The 17,293-nt window shown below is 27.3% G+C and overlaps 1 protein-coding gene across 1 annotated transcript; it reads right to left on the bottom strand.

Moving 5' to 3' along the window:
- Positions 1 to 251: 251 nt before the first annotated feature.
- Positions 252 to 9,194, bottom strand: LOC113372894 (L-threonine ammonia-lyase-like). The gene is made up of 10 exons (XM_026613230.1): positions 9,154 to 9,194; positions 7,618 to 7,813; positions 7,453 to 7,544; positions 7,180 to 7,342; positions 6,049 to 6,161; positions 4,160 to 4,339; positions 4,008 to 4,100; positions 2,375 to 2,507; positions 2,194 to 2,253; positions 252 to 470 (listed from the first exon to the last, which is right to left on the bottom strand). The coding sequence occupies exons 1-10, from the start codon at positions 9,168 to 9,170 to the stop codon at positions 252 to 254; spliced, it is 1,266 nt and encodes a 421-aa protein (XP_026469015.1). The 5' UTR covers positions 9,171 to 9,194.
- Positions 9,195 to 17,293: the final 8,099 nt, after the last annotated feature.

Here is a 17,293-nt window from a genome sequence, read left to right as displayed (position 1 = left end):
AACAAAACAGAAATAAATTGAAAAGCATTTACCAAGATCGTAGTTTTTCAGTTACTAAACCGATTGAAAAACGATGAAATTATTTAAATGACTAATACAAAAAATAGGAGGGTGAAAATAGGACAGTATTTTACACATACAATTTACTTAACACTTAACAAACTCTAACAAATATTTAACATAAATATATTATCCAACACTTACATTATCCTCAAATTTACAATTTACACTAACACTCCATTATCTTTCTATTATTTGTTAGAACAGTCGCAGACGTTGCTAATGTGCCCCAGGACCGTCTCTCTCTCGTTGGCGCTGCCTCCGCCTTGGCCCTGGCCCTGGTTATTGTTCGGGTCGTTGCAGTCAAAGGGTTTCTTCGAGGCCTGGCCAATGGCCAGACCTGGCAGGCTCATCTCGCTGGTCACCGCCACTGGACTGTCGTTGAAGAAGACGTTCTTGTAGTCCTTCACCTGAGGTAAAAGATAGATGTAGATATAATTATATATATATATATATATATATATATATATATATATATATATATGTTAAGGAAGTTAGTTTTGATGTTGAGAAATATGAGTAAGTTCTTCAAGGGCAATACATCAAATAAAAGGCCAAAGATTTAGAAGTTAATCTTTAATTTTTTCCAAACGTTTCGACATAGGATTTTATGTCGTCATCAGTGGATATAAATATGGTCTTAAATCAGTAACTAGCGTATGGCACATAATTTTGCACTATCATATATACAATAACTTGTTTTTTTGTTTTTGTTGAACAGAGCATAGCAAAATATTTGAGAAATTTGTGAAAAATAAAGATTAACTTCTAAATCTTTGCCTTTTATTTGATGTATTGCCCTTGAAGAACTTACTCATATTTCTCAACATCAAAACTAACTTCTATATATATATATATATATATATATATATATATATATATATATATATATATATACATACAACTATGTGCACAGTTGTTAAAGTCTAAACGCTGAATGTATGTGTTTACAAGGATTTTTTAAAAATGTGCAAACTAGTAAAAACATATAGTTTCGGAAAGTAATAAAAAAGGGACACGTTTCATTCAGTAATAATATTGTTTGAAAAATAGTCGAGAAATATCTTGTAATCATTACAGAGCGAATAGCTGTCAAGTCTCTTGTCGATTGCTTTATTGTTTAATATTAGACAATCTGCACTAAATTTTCTTTTAAATATATTGGTTTCAAAATATAATATACCCGGGTTTATGAAATCATTGTTATGCTGAAGGTTATTTATGTGTTCTATGAGCATTGTTTTATACTCATTCTTATTTTTTAAATTATTTCAATGCTGAGAGATTTTTTTGTGTAGATTTTGACTAGTTTCGCCAACGTAAAACCCTTGGCAATTTATACAATTTAATTTGTATACTAAATTACCTAAAATTTTCGGATTGAATTTAGATTTTAATTTAGTAAATAATGTTGAAAGAGGGTTATCTGAGGTAAAGAATTCTTTAATATGATATTGAATGAAGCCCAATCGTCGAATTTAAAAAAAATGTTAAAATAGAAAAACTCTTTATTCTAACAAACGTTTCGACACTTAATATGTGTCATCATTCAGTAATCAAACCAGGAAAAACTTTAAAAAACACTAAACTTGTGCAAAAGAACTTTTGAAAAGAAGAGAGAAAATTAAGAGTTCTTTTAAATGAGTAATAGTATATTTTAGTGTTTAATAAATTTTATATATATTTTTGTGTTTTTCCTGGTTAGATTACTAAATGATGACACACATTAAGTGTCGAAACGTTTAATAGAATAAAGCATTTTTTTGCATTTCTTTCGGTTTGAATGCACCAAAAAACATACTTGCACTTTTAGATGCAAAAACGTAGAAAACTTTTATATCAGTATAGATATATTAAATTGTGCTAAAATTTGCGTAATTTAATGTACTTTCAATCTATATATAAATTCATACAACATTTCTAATAAAATTTGAAATTATTCTTTTCGATTTTGAAATTTTTCATTTTTTTGATTTGATTGCACCAAAAAACATACTTCCACTTTTAGGCGCATTTCCTACAAAATCAGTATAAATATATTAACTTATGCCAAAATTTAAAAATTTTATATACTTTCAAATTTTATATATATATATATATATATATATATATATATATATCAAAACATTTTACCAAAACATCGCGCAGTTCTTTAGAGTGGTCCACACCCAGAGTCTCCACAATCATTTTTATCTGAAATAATTATATATAAATAAATAATTATAAATAAAAATAAATAATTATTACCAGAACAATGATTATATAATCGATTAATAAATCGATTATATTTTTTATCGATATTATTTTCTATTACTTGGACTTGGAACATATCGGCGTTGACCCAAGTTTTCTCCTGAAGAATTTTCTTCATGGAGACACCAGTGGCGGACACTTTTGCACACAAATCGGCCAGGGCACCGGGTTTGTCGGCTATTGTAACTTTGAACCTAAAATTAAAAAAAAGATGACACACATTAAGGGTCGAAACGCAATATATAACTAGTGGTGTATGGCATCGTGCCTTAAGGCAAATTGCTGGTACTTCCCGTACCGTAATGAAATATTCGAGAAATTTTAAACGTTCTCAAATATATTATTACAAATACTGTAACTTTCATTATTTTTGCTATCTTGTTCGTTATATCTTAGCAAATCAAATGTAAATCATAAATCAATTATTACATTAACAATCGTCATTTCATTTCAAATTCAATTTCAAAAAAAAAATAGTTGCCTAATTTACACAATATTAAAAAAGTGCTCCCGTATAGTCACAGTCTAAACGCATTTGCAAATAATTCTGTGCGACATTTTCACTTATACTGTGCTTGGCTTGGCGGCATTTTAACATTTTTCAATAGTTTTTTCACAAAATTGGAAAAGTGCTCCAGGACATAAACAGTCTAAACGCACTTGGGTAAACATATGTACCTGAGTGGCGCTTAGACTGTGCTTAGCCTGGGTAATTTTATGAATTTTTTTAATTTTCAATCCAAAATTACAAAAAAATTTTTGGGAAAATGAAAAAAGATGTAATAATTTTTTATCCTCAAAAACAATTGTTTTGTCAATACGAGCACAAAGTTTTTTAGATCATTCAAATCGGACGCTTAATTCTCTCAATAACTTCCACTTTTTGCACATTTAGCTCTGTATCTTCGAAATTGTGGGAACTGCCTTTGCCAAAAACTAATCACCTCTTTTCTCCCAATAATTACAAATTGAATGTTTTTTAGATCATTCAAATCGGATGCTCCGTAACCTCAAAAACTCGATTTCAATTTTCTGCACTCTTTGCTCCGTATCTCCGTAACGGCTAGACCTGCCTTTGCCAAAAACTAATCAGCATATCTCCCTATCAATAGGGATCGAATGTTTTTTAAACTATTCAAATTACACACACACATCCATTTAGTTTCTGAGGTATGCCCCTTAAAAATGTTCAGAAACCTTCAAAACGTCGAGAAATAAAAAAAATTTCATTTTCGATTTTCGGCTTATTACTATAACTACCCTACGGGAAGTTTAAAAAGATGACACACATTCGGGGTCGAAACGTACATCATAAAAATCATTATAATTAGACATCTTTGGAACTGTTGATTTGATGGCACATACCCTGGGCCGAAACGTAAACATCTTTAGAATGCTGAAATTCAGTGTCGAAACGTGTAGAGTAGTTTTCTGTTAATTTTATGAAAACGTTTTATATAATTTGTCAGAATTAAATTTACAAATAGATGATGGCATACATTCAGCGCCGAAACGTACATAATAATGAAGGTTATACAAGAGTTTGTTTACGAAAAATTTAGGAATCTAGGAGTGTAAAACGCGGATGACACACATGTAGTGTCAAAACGTACAAAACGAATAAGGAACGTCTGAATGATGGCACACATTGAGCGTCGAAATGTACAAAATAAATATATATTTTTTGTACTCACTTTAATAATCGTCCATCGGAGGCCAAACCTCTTTCCAAGGCTCTGCCCAAAAATGTGGTGTCCACGTTGCCGCCGGTCAAGACGCAGCAAACCCTAAAAATCCATTGAAAGGTCACATCTAAGTATTTTCAGGACATTTTTTTGTTTTTTACTTTTTGCATCTGAACTCGTCCAATTCTCCTGTTAAAATGGCCGCCAAGGCGGAAGCCCCAGCACCCTCCACGACCGTTTTTTCGAGTTCCACAAGCCTCATCATGGCCAGGGAAATGTATTCCTCTCTTATGACTATCATTTTGTAAATGTGGGGGGAGGCAGTTGCAAAAGAGTTGTAACTAGAATAGAAATGTTTTTATACTTTTATTTGGTCAGGGAAAAAAGACCTTGTTTATAATAAATTGCCTAGAAATCTAGAAATATAATGGTCATTCTCGTAGATGGTCAGAAATTATTTCACAGAAAATGTTTTGACGAGTCAGAAAATGTTTTGCATGATTTGACAATGCATTCTAGCTGATCTGAAAAATGTTTTGGAACATTTGAAATTATTATAGGAAGTCTAAAAATGTTCTGGTTATCCTGAAATTTTTTTAGGGAGTCAGAAAATGTGTAGGAGATTCTGAAATTTTTTTTTTTATTAAGTTTCTATTATATCGCCAGAAATCTAGCAATACAATGGTCATTTAAACGAAGTTTGACAGTATATTTATTGAAGTGAGAATTCCCTCTTCTGGATGGTCTGGTTTTATTTTAGGGGGCCTGAAGATGTTTTAGATGGTTTGACAAATTTCTCTAGATGATCCAAAAATATTCTGGATCGTCTGAAATTAATTTAAGGAATCTAAAATTGTTCTGGAGAGCCTCAAAATGTTTTAGATGCTTTGATAATGTTCTCCAAATGATCTGAAAATATTTTGAATTGTCTAAAAATATTTTAAGGAGTCTAAAAATATTTTGGAGAGTCTGAAAATGTTTTAGATTGTCTAAGAATGCTTTCTAGATGATCTAAAAATGTTCCGGATCATCTGCAATTATTATAAGGAGTCTAAGAATGTTTTGAAAAGCCTGAAAATGTTTTACATGATTTGACAATGTTCTCTAGACGATCTAAAATTTTCTGGATTGTCTGCAATTGTTTTAGGACGTCTAAAAATGTTTTGGAAGGTCTAAAAATAGTTTGGCAATGTTCTCTAGATGATCTAAAAATGTTCTGGTTAGTCTGCAATTATTTTAGGGTGTCTGAAAATGTTTTGGAGAGCCTGAAAATGTTTCAGATTATTTAGCAATGTTCTCTAGATGATCTAAAAATTTTCTGGATCGTCTATAATTATTTTACGAAGTTCAAAAATATTTTGGAGAACCTCAAAATGTTTTAGATGATCTGGCAATGTTTTCTAGATGGTCTAAAGATGTTCTGGATCGGCTGAAATTATTTTAAGGAGTCTAAAAATGCTTTGGAAAGTCTGAAAATGTTTTACATGATTTGACAATGTTCTATAGATGATCTAAAAATGTTTTCGATCGTCTGAAATTATTTTAGAGTGCCTAAAAATATTTTGGAGTGTCTAAAAATGTTTTAGATGCTTTGACAATGCTTTCTAGATGATCTAAAAATATTCTGATTAGTCTGAAGTTATTTTAGGAAGTCCAAAAATGTTTTAGATGCTTGGCAATGTTATCTAGATGAACTAAAAATGTTCTGGAACGTCTGAAATTATTTTAGGAGTCTAAAAATGTTTTGGAGAGTCTATAAAATGTTTGAAATGATCTGACAATGTTTTCTAGATGATCTGAAAATATTCTGGTTAGTCTGAAATTATTTTAAGGAGTCTAAAAATGCTTTGGAGAGTCTAAAAATGTTTTATGTGGTTTGATGGTGTTCTCGATTGTCTCGATTGCTCGATTGTTGTAAAAATGTTCTCGATCGTCTGCAATTATTTTAGGGTGTCTAAAAATGTTTTGAAGAGAAATGTTCTGAATGATCTGAAAATTATCATTGCCCAAGCCTTGTGATTTTCGAAAAAAAATTAATGTGTCCACTTACCCGACTACAGGAACAGCCAGGCCATCTGCCAAACTGGGAAAAGACTCCACTGGACTTGGTTTGCCCATTTTTATGGCTTCTGTCATTCCTGGACACTTTTCTGACTCCACACCCTGGAAAATAAATAAATAGATAAATATTGATCAATTTGATCAAGCGTTTACATTCATAAAAAATAATTCAAGATAGATACAAAATTTTTGTTTCATTTATATTTTTATTTCTTACTTCATTTTATAATTTTTCTTTAGTTTCTTAATTATTATTACTTCTTATGTTATATACATATATATTTACTTTATTTGATTGTTATTTTTATTACCTAAGCAGCAGTTTTGTATTATAAGACTTTACAAGTCTTGATTGAAAATAAAAATAAAGGTAAAAAAGATACACAAAACCCTTTTGATTTCTCACTGATGGAAAAAAAATGATCCCACAAACAAAGAACAGACACAATATTTGCATTATTGTTATTATACATACTATTTTTGGTTTCATAAATTAATCTAAAAAGAAGGTTAAAAGAAAATAATTTTTTATCAATTATACGTTTCGACCCTTGATGTGTGTCATCATTCAGTAAATCTAAAATATTTTACTAGTCTTACAGCAAATCTAAACTATTTATCTAGTCTAAAAATTGATGAATGTTTTTTGATGCATTTCAAGTTGAAATAAGAGCACTCTTTTTGATAATTTGTATTTTTGTTAAAAAATTACAACAATACAATTTGTTATTCAGGAGCTTAATAAATTATGCAAATTTTAGCATGATATAATATGTATATGTTAATACAAAATTTTGGTAGAAAATGCATCTAAAACTTGATACACATTTTATAGTGCATCCAACTTACTTAAGTATGTTTTTATTTTGGTTTTTGACTAATAGTTTTAAATTTTGTTAGAATCGTTGTATGAATTTATATCAATTTTGAAAGTATATATAATTACGCAAATTTTAACATATTTTAGTATATCTTATCCGATATAAAAGTTTTGTAGAAAATGCGCTTAAAAGTGGAAGTATGTTTTTTGGTGCATTCAAATCGAAAGAAATGCACTTTATTAGTTTTTTGCGTATAGTTTCAAATTTTGTTAGAAATTTATGATTTTTTTTCTACTTACAATAATTTTGCACTTGGGATTAGCTTTGCTCATATAAGCACAAACTCCTGCAATAATACTTCCACCTCCAACTGGAACAACAATTGCATCCACTTCCTTCATCTGCTCCATAATTTCTATGGCGATGGATCCTTGGCCAGCAATGATATGGGGGTGATCGAAACTTGAAAAAAAAAGATAAAAATCATAGTGAACCGTTTGTCTAAATTTACTGGGATATTTTGGAAATTTGTGCTAAATTAAATAATCTACAATATTTAATTTATTATTTACCCATTGACGTAGGCGTAACCCTTTTCCATCGACATTTCTTGGGCAATTCTTTTAGCTTCGCCCATGTCTTTACCTTGGACGAAAACTTCAGCCTTAGAAATGATTTTATTATATTTAGTTCATTTAAATAACTTTTTTCTTTTGATGTACTAAGTCTTTTATTACCTTTAAATTTTTACACTTTTGTATCTTCATAACCGGTGCAATTGTTGGCATAACAACTGCCACAGGCATTTCCACCTTTAGGCCATGATAGCTGACTGCTTGGGCATGATTTCCAGCAGATGCTGCCACAATTCCAATTTTTTTCTGGCAATCTGTCAGCTGGGAAATTGCGTAACTTGCCCCTCTTTCTTTGAAACTGGGAAATAAAATTGTCATATAGAAAAAATTGATAAAAGTTAGTAAAGGGACGTGGAATGTAAGAAGCGAAAATTGGAGTTGCCAAAAGCGTACCTTAACTTTCAGACGTATTTTCTGAAAAACGTTTATAAGTACGTAATTTTTTTTTTAATATGTCAGAATTTGCGTGATTTAATAGACTTTTGTATAATATATAACATTGTATAACTTTTCTAACAAAATTTGAAACTATTAGTAAAAAACTAACAAAGTGTATTTCTTTCGCCTTGAATGCAGCGTAAAATATACTATGACTTTCAGGCGCATTTTCTAGATTTTTTTTGTATATCTATAAATATATTAAATTATGTTGTAATTAGCATCATTTAATATACTTTCAAGTCGTATTTAAATTCACATAATGTTTCTAACAAAATTTGAAATAATTCGTCAAAAACTAAAATAAAAACAGTAAGTTGAATGCTACGCGAAATTTGCATCAAGTTTTAGATGCATTTTTCACAAAAATTTTATATTAACATGTACATATCAAATGATGTCAAACTTTGCGCAATTGAATAGACTTTTATATAATATATAGCATTAAGGTTGTCAAATATCTCCCTTCCGCCTTTTTGTATTATAAACCAAGAGCAAAAAAGCGGAAGGGAGATATTTGACAACCAAATATAACTTTTTTTACAAAATTTTTAACTATTAATCAAAAACCAAAAAAATACTTGGACTGCAAGAAGTTAAATTCATCTAAAAACGTACATCAACTTTAAGGCGTATTTTTCCCTACATTTTTATACCAAGATATAGATGTTAAAATATACCAAAATATGCATAATTTAACATACTTTCAAACGATATACTACACCATATAACGTTTCGAACAATAATTTGTGCCATCGACTAAAATATAAAGCACAAGGCAAAAGTTGAATATACTTAAAACAACGTACCTTAACTTTCAGGCGTACCTTAACTTTCAGGCGCATTTTTCACAAAACTTTTATATTAACATATACATATCAAATGATATCAAAGTTTGCGCAATTTTATAAACTTTAATATTTTATATAATATTATATAACTTTTCTAACAAAATTTAGAACTATGTGTCAAAAACCAAAAAAAAATATGGACTGAAACTTAAATACACCATAAAACGTTCATCAACTTTCAGACCCAATTCACACCAAATATTTGTACGAACACATACACATATAATTACACCAAAATGTGTAAAATTTATCATACTTTCAAACCTCATATCACGCTATATAACGTTTCGAACAATAATTTGTGCCATCAACCAAAAACTAAACCAAAACACAAAACGTTCATACAAACCTGCCCGTATACTGCATATGGTCGTGCTTGAGATACAATTCCATTCCGACGAGACCAGAAATGTGCGATCTCTGCGAAAAAAATAATAAAAAATAATAAAGAAAAATTAAATCTTTAATAAAATAATTACGTAATGCTTGCAATAGTTAATTAAAACGTTGATGGATGTAAAAATTGATTAAAACAACCAAAAATCGATCAGAGTCGTTGCAAAAATGCGCAAAGACATCCCAATCGTATTGTAACATTCAACATCGATTTTAGTGTATACCGAGTTGTTGTAAGGTCATAGTATATTAGACAATATTAAAGACTATTTAATTTTGTGCAAATTTGCAAATTTGCAAATTTGCAAATTTGCCAAGTATTTCACTTGCATTGCACAAACAGTTTAAAAGTTACAAAATATATACTAAATAAATGCACCTCCTACAGCACTATAAATGCTTGGAGAGTAAAGCCATCAAAATTATATACAATTTTGGCGTCGATTTTAGAGTACACAGAGTTGTTCTAGAGTCTTGTATTGTTAAAACAATTTGTCAGGTGCTTAATTATGAACAATTTTGTCTTATATATCATGCAAATCCAACAAACTTTTCAAAAGTTATAAACAATATATTAAACATATAAATAAATAAATAAATAAATAAATATATTAAACATATGCACGTTCCACGCGCTCATAGAAATTGTCTACGTTTAGTTACAAATTTAAAGTATACCGAGTTGCTGTAGAGTATTATAATATTAGACAATATTAAAGTTTATTCAATTATCTATAAGCCTATATGAATATTTTTTTATTTTTATATACTTTCATTACCTTACAAGGCGTTTCAACGCAAGCCTTTTTTACGATATCATAAGCTCCCATAACGTCTTCGCAGGTTACAACTCTTGGATTATTCGGATCGCACATTGGATCCTAAAAAAAGTTATTTAATATTATTATTAATATAAAAATAGATTTTTGTTGATGCCAAATGTTTTTTGGATGTTTTGGGTAAATGGTAAAAATATAAAATTTATAGTTTGTATAATATTTTTGAGTTAGAACTTATATTAACTTCTTGAGTGTTTAAAATTATATGAGAACGTAAAGTAGTGGTAAAAATTTATTTATGGTATTACTTTTGTTGTTAAATAATATTTGGTATTTTAATATGCATTCTAAAGGTTTTGTTTAAATATTAAAAATAACAACATGTATATTAGTTTTTGCAAATATTTTTTAAAAAATAATTCAATTTTTAAGACTTCTTTCAACTAGCCTAGTAGTTAATGAACTTTCAGGCGCATTTCATAAAAGACTTTTATATGTACATAAATATACTAAATTGGGTTAAAATATGCCGAATTTATTTAAATTTCAAATTACATGCAACATTTTATATAGTTTCTAGCAATTTTTCAAACTTTCAGTCAAAAACTAAAATAGCAAGCAAGTTGAATGCATCATAAAATATGCATCAAGTTTTAGATGCGTTTTACACAATTTTTTTACGTAAACATATACTTGTTATATTATGCTAAAATTTTAATAATTTAATACACTTTCATATAATATATAGTATTATGTAACATTTCTAACAAAATTTTAATTTATGAGTCAAAAACTAAAAAAAGTTTTAAAACACACAGAAAGATGTTAAAACGTACATTAACTTTCAGATGTATTTTACACAAAATTTTTACACCAACATATATATTATAAATTATACCAAAATTTGCACAATTTATTGTACTTTTAAACCTCATACCACATCATACAACGTTTCGAACAATAATTCGTGCCATCAACCAAAATCTAAAGCAAAACACGAAACGTAATATAACACAATTACTAATGCAATCAAAATTCTTGTATATAAAATATATTGTTCTAAATTTGAATCTAATGTTAAAATATTTAATTTTAAAGTGTTATTTAAATATTAAAAATATAAAAATAATATAGTGCTTAACATTTAGTATTAAAAAAAATATTTATATTTTTTTTACCAGTAAGTTTCCATCACTATCCTTTGTGATTCTAGACATGATTTCAATTTAAATAATAATAAAAATAAATACAAATTATTAAACAAAACTAATAAAATTATTTACTAATAGGAATATCAAAAAATAGAATAACTATTAAAATTCTTTACATATAAAAATATTTGGGAAAATTTATAATAAAATTGACATTTTATTTACACAGTTTTTTGTTTGAAGTAAAACCTAACAAGTACGTCAAAGCCTATTAGAATAAAATAATAATAATATTTATTTAAAACATTAATATATTTTATACATAATTATATTAAGTTGAGTAATATAAATAATATTATGCAGATTTTTCTTAAACATTTTAGAACTAGTTTGACAATAGACTATACTACTTTGTGTATTTATTATCTTATTTTGGGCATAACTTTTAAACCATTTGATTCATATGAATGATGTTTTTGGCAAATTTATTTAAAATTAATTTATCTATAATATCTCGGTATACTAAAATTTTTTTTTAGAAAATGTGATTGTTTTCTTGTCAAAAGCTCGAGTACTATCATGATGGTTGTATGGGTTTGTTGAATCTCTTGTAACTTTATAACCACTTAATTAATATGAATGGTGTATTTTGCAAATTTGTTTAAAATTAAATTAATAACAATATTGTTTAATATTATAATGCTCTACAGCAACTCGATATACTAAAAAATTTTTTTGGAAAATGTGATTGGTTTTTGCCAAAAGCCCGAGTACTAACATGATCTTTGGATGGATTTGTTGAATCTTTTATAACTCTAAAATAATTCGATTAATTTAAATGATGTATTTGGCAAATTTGTACAAAATTATATAGTCTTTAAAATTGTCTAACATTATAACACCCTACAGCAACTCGGTATACTCAAAAATCGTACTAGAAATCTTTCAATCTAATCAAAATAATTGTTTTGTTATTTTGAAAAAATAAATTTCTAATTCCTATGCTTAAGGTCGTTTGCTTGAAAAATAAAAGTATATATATATATATATATATATATATATATAATTATTTTATTATTGACGTGACTGGTCAAAGAATGAATAATAATTTTAATATTCATAAATTAGTAACGAAATGCATTTTCATTATGTATTTCTTTTACGTGCGAAATATTCAAATCGTTTTTTCAATTCTATTCGATGAGTGAATTATTGATATTAAATAATAGCTTTATAAATATTAATTTTAAACAAAACAGGTCTTGGGACGTATAGAAATATTTTGTAACTGGTAAAAAATTATGAAGTAACTTTTGGACTTATAAAATTTACAGTTTTGTTTTTGGAAATTATTTAAAATTTATTTTGAGTAGATGGAGCATTTTGGTATTAGGCAATATTGTTTGTTATTTAATTTTGTTCAAATTTGGCAAATATGTTAATCATAATAATTGTTAATAATAATAATAATTGTTTAAAAGTTATAGAATATTAATAAAAGCAATGCAAGCCATCAGGACACATGTAGTCATTACCAATCTAGAAGATTTTAAAATTAATTTTTGAGTATACCGAGTTGTTGTAGAATATTTTGTTGTTAGACAATATTGTAGATAATTTAATTTCAAACAAATTTGCCAAACACATTATTTACATCATATGAATAGTTTAGAAGTTATAAATAATTTAACAAGTACAACTTTTGAACAGTTTTTTTTTATTATAACGAACAATTTTTCCAACGCACTTCATTAGTCATAATTTTTCATTTAATTATATTATTATATTTAAATTGAATTCAATAAATAGCTGAGGTCATTCTAAAAATATTAAATTAGAATAAATTAATTAACATCGAAAGAATCGATAATATTAATGAACTGAAAGGAAAATAACGATTTTATAATACTGACACCGATATGAGATTACAACTTGCCAATAGGCAAAACTCTAAGAAAAAAATCAATAATTAATAGAAACAATAAATTTTATAAATAAAAAAAAACTAAATATAAATAAGTAACATAGGTTAGCCTATAGACATGATTTACAAGGTGCATTTATTCACTAAATAATTTATAAACTAATTACGGGATATAAAAAGTATATTAGGTAGATTTGTTCAAAATTGAACAACTCTACAACTTTGTCGAACAACAAAATATTCTACAACAACTCCGTATACTCAAAAATGAATTTTAAAGTCAACATAATAAATCTTAATTTTTAATAGCTACTTTTATGATTGATAAACCCGCGTATTTTGTTACTAAATAATTTTTATCATTTAAACTAATTATCGGATATAAAAAGTATATTAGGTAGATTTGTTCAAAATTGAATTATCTTTAATATTGTCTAACAACAAAACATTATACGACAACTCGGTAACTCAAAAATTAATTTTAAAGTCCGCAATATAATTTTGGACTACATGTATAATATAATATAAAAAGTGTAATATAATATATATAACAGAAATTAATGAAAATTTAAAAAAACTATTATTTATTAATAAATCTCATTTATTCTTTTACGTAAAACTTTTTCTTGGTATTTCTGAATAATTATAAAATGTATTATTTATTGAATTTGCATCGAATCGTAAAGTTTTGCTAAAATATTGCAAATGTGCATGATTTTGCAAGAACCACTTCTAGTACAACAAATCTTATATATATATATATATATATATATATATATATATATAATTGTAAAGTTTATAACGAGTTCGACTTGCATCTTTTCCATCAATAAAATATTCAAGACTTATGAGAAGCCTATTGTTGCAAAGAAAAACCAGGAACAACTTTCTTTTTTATAAAATTATAGACAAATTTCTCATCATTGTTATTATATACATATATATATATATATATATATATATATATATATATATAATTATTATCTAAAAATACATTTTCAACCGGTCTTCATATTCTGGAGGTCTTTCAAACAAATTTCTTATCGAAATTTTGAAATTCTCTAATTACTATACATGAGTCTAATTAGATTTTGGACCTACTCCAATGTGATTCCAATCACGTATACCATGTTCTAAAATTAAATTTCAAGTTCAAAGACTTTCGAAAAATTCGAAAAAAAATGTCATTGCATATTAGACAGAAAGGTGACTTTGTAATGTAATTTTTGGGCGGTCGATAATATCTACATAAATGAATTTAAAAATATCAAAAAATTACTTTTTAGAATTTTAACCTTTAATAAATAATCACCAATCAAAAATTTTATTAACTTCCCGTAGGGCAAGTTATAGTAATCGCAAAAAAATCGAAAATGAAAATTTTTATATATCTTTACGTTTCAGAGGTTTCTGAACATTTTGGCATACCTTAGAAAAAATGGATGTATGTGTGTGTGTGTGTGTGTGTGTGTGTGTATGTGTGTGTGTATGTGTGTGTGTATGTATGTATGTGTGTGTATGTATGTGCGGATACAAATTTTCGTCGACGATTTCGGGAACACGGATCAACCGATTTGAATAATTCAAAAAACATTCGATCCGTATTGATAAGGAGACGTGCTGATTAGTTTTTGGCAAAGGCAGGTCAGACCGTTCCGAAGATACGGGGCAAAAAGTTCCGAAAACGGTAACTCAGTTTTTAAGAGAACGGAGCGTCCGATTTTAATAATTCAAAAAATATTTTATTTGTATTGACAAGATGAAGAATCGATACAACTTTCATGAAGGTAGGTCCAGCGGTTTCGGAGATATAGAGGAAAAAGTAAAAAAATGAGCCATTTGGCGGTCAAAAATGATCATTAGACATATGCACATCAAATTATCAGACATTTTATAGAGATTTTAACAATAAGTATACATTTTGTTAACATTCCTATCGGTTCCGTACCAATGCTTATGCGTTAGACAGCGACGCGGCGCTTACGCGCTTTATATTTTGTCCCTATGTAGTTAAAGCAGTACGATTGCTTTGAAAAAAAAGTTCAGATCTTCCACAATATGTCAAAATAAAGAAAAAAAATTTTTTTTCAAAAAAAACAAATTTTTTTAAAAAAAAATTTTTTTTTTAAATTTTTTTTTTTTCAAAAAAAAATAATTTTTTGTACAATTTATAGTTTCTCAAAAATCTTATTTTTTCAAAGTAATTTTTTTTCAAAAATGTTAATCGTTTTAAAAAAAAATAATAATTTTTGGTACGGGAAGTTCCAGCAATTTGCCTTAAGGCACGATGCCCTAATTGCCTTAAGACAGAATTCCACTTACAGCTAATTTTATCTTTATATTATATATAAATTATTTACAACTTTGTATTAAATTGCTCCCGATCTCCTAATGCAGTTTCTTGAACTTTCTCGTAACATTTCCTTCGACTTTATTTGTAAACAATTCGTATTTTGTTTTTGCAATTTTATAATTGTGTGTTTTTTACTTGTTTCTCTGAGGTCATAAACGAGTTCGAGATCTATGCAAATTTTTCAGGAGAGGACAACCTTTCGAATAAAAATAAATATTTAAATTAATAATCATAGAAGTCTAAGTCTTTTTGTTTGGAATTTTTTTGTCTTGTGTTTTTCTCTAATTTAAAGTATACTGAGTTGCTGTAGGGCTTTGTAATATTAGACTACACTGTTTATAATTTTATTGTGAATAAATTTTCTTAATACATCATTTATATCAATCGAATGGTTTAAAAGTTATAAATAATTTAATTAATTAGGATGATGTACAAGACAAATTTGTTCACAATAAAATTATGAATAATATTGTCTAAAATTATAAAATCTTACAGCAACTCGGTATACTTAAAAAATGCAACCAAGTGGTAAAAAAGGGCAACTTTACAATTTATACTCTATTAAGCAATGTGCAATTTGAGTGCATTTATTTGTTAAATTATTTACAAATCAAAAACCATTCGATTTATTTAAATTATGAAAAAGACTAATTTGTTTAAAATTCAATTATCTACAATAATGTCTAAGACAGTAATGCTCTACAGCAACTCGGTATACCCTGAAATTAATTTGAAACATTAATTATCGATACTTTCAAGTAAAAATGCTCACTTTTATATTTAATTTATAATTCGTAAACCATTCGATTAATATGAATAATGTGTATGAGAAATTTGTTCAGAATAAAAATGTAAAGAATATTATCTAATATTATAAAACCCTACAGCAATTCGGTATACTTGAAAAATGCAACGAAAAATACCAAATGCTAAAAAGTGCAAGTTGACAATTTATATTCAATATAGTAACGTGCACGTGAGTGCATTTATTTGATAAAATATTCACAAATCAAAAACCAATTGTTTAATTGAGATGGTGTAAAAGACAAATTTGTTTATAGAAAAATTATGAATAATCTAAAATTATAAAGCCCTACAGCAACTAGGTATACCCTAAAATCGATTTTAAACATTAATTATCAATAAATTCAAGCAAAAACGCATCACTTTAATATATAGTTTATAACTCGTAAGCCATTTCATTTACATGAATCATGTATATAGAAAATTTGTGAAAAATTAAATATTAAACAATATTGTCTAATATTATAAAATCCTACAGCAACTCGGTATACTTAAAAAATGCAACCGATAATACCAAATGGTCAAAAAAGCAAGTTGTCAATTATTTTTTATTTAGCAATTTGCAATAAGAGTGCATTTACTTCTTAATAATAATATTTGCCAAATATTTTATTTTATTTAGACAGACGGTTTGAAAGTTACGAAATATTTAATAAATATATGCGTTAAAAATGCTTTTAAAATTGTTGTAATATAAATAGCACAGTCAACAAACTATAGCCTTATACCAAAATACTCTAATAATTTCAATTATTATTACTTTTATTTCAAAATTGTTCCAAACACCTGGCTTTTCTCAATATAAATCATTGAAGCGAAAAAACCCAGCAAATCACCGCGACCAAGCCTTTGAGGCATCGGATCTTCATATCAATTTTATATTTTTATATGAAATTCACTCGCCTCATTTCGTTGGTTATTCTCGGACTTTAAAATTCGATCATTTGTTTTGTATGAAAAAATATTCCATTGGAAAAATTCCAACAGATTTAAATGAATGGCATTGGATATCTTGTTTTGGAAGAAGAAGGGTTTTATATGGGTTGAAGATAATGGGTTAAAAAAAAATTTGAGTAGATATA

This window comes from Ctenocephalides felis, unplaced genomic scaffold, assembly GCF_003426905.1.
Source record: "Ctenocephalides felis isolate EL2017-DRISC unplaced genomic scaffold, ASM342690v1 CF-g0.4_SCAFFOLD_01604, whole genome shotgun sequence".
NCBI classification, from domain to species: domain Eukaryota; kingdom Metazoa; phylum Arthropoda; class Insecta; order Siphonaptera; family Pulicidae; genus Ctenocephalides; species Ctenocephalides felis.
The sequence above is the reverse complement of the archived record's forward strand: the minus strand, read 5'-3'. Positions and strand labels throughout refer to the sequence as shown.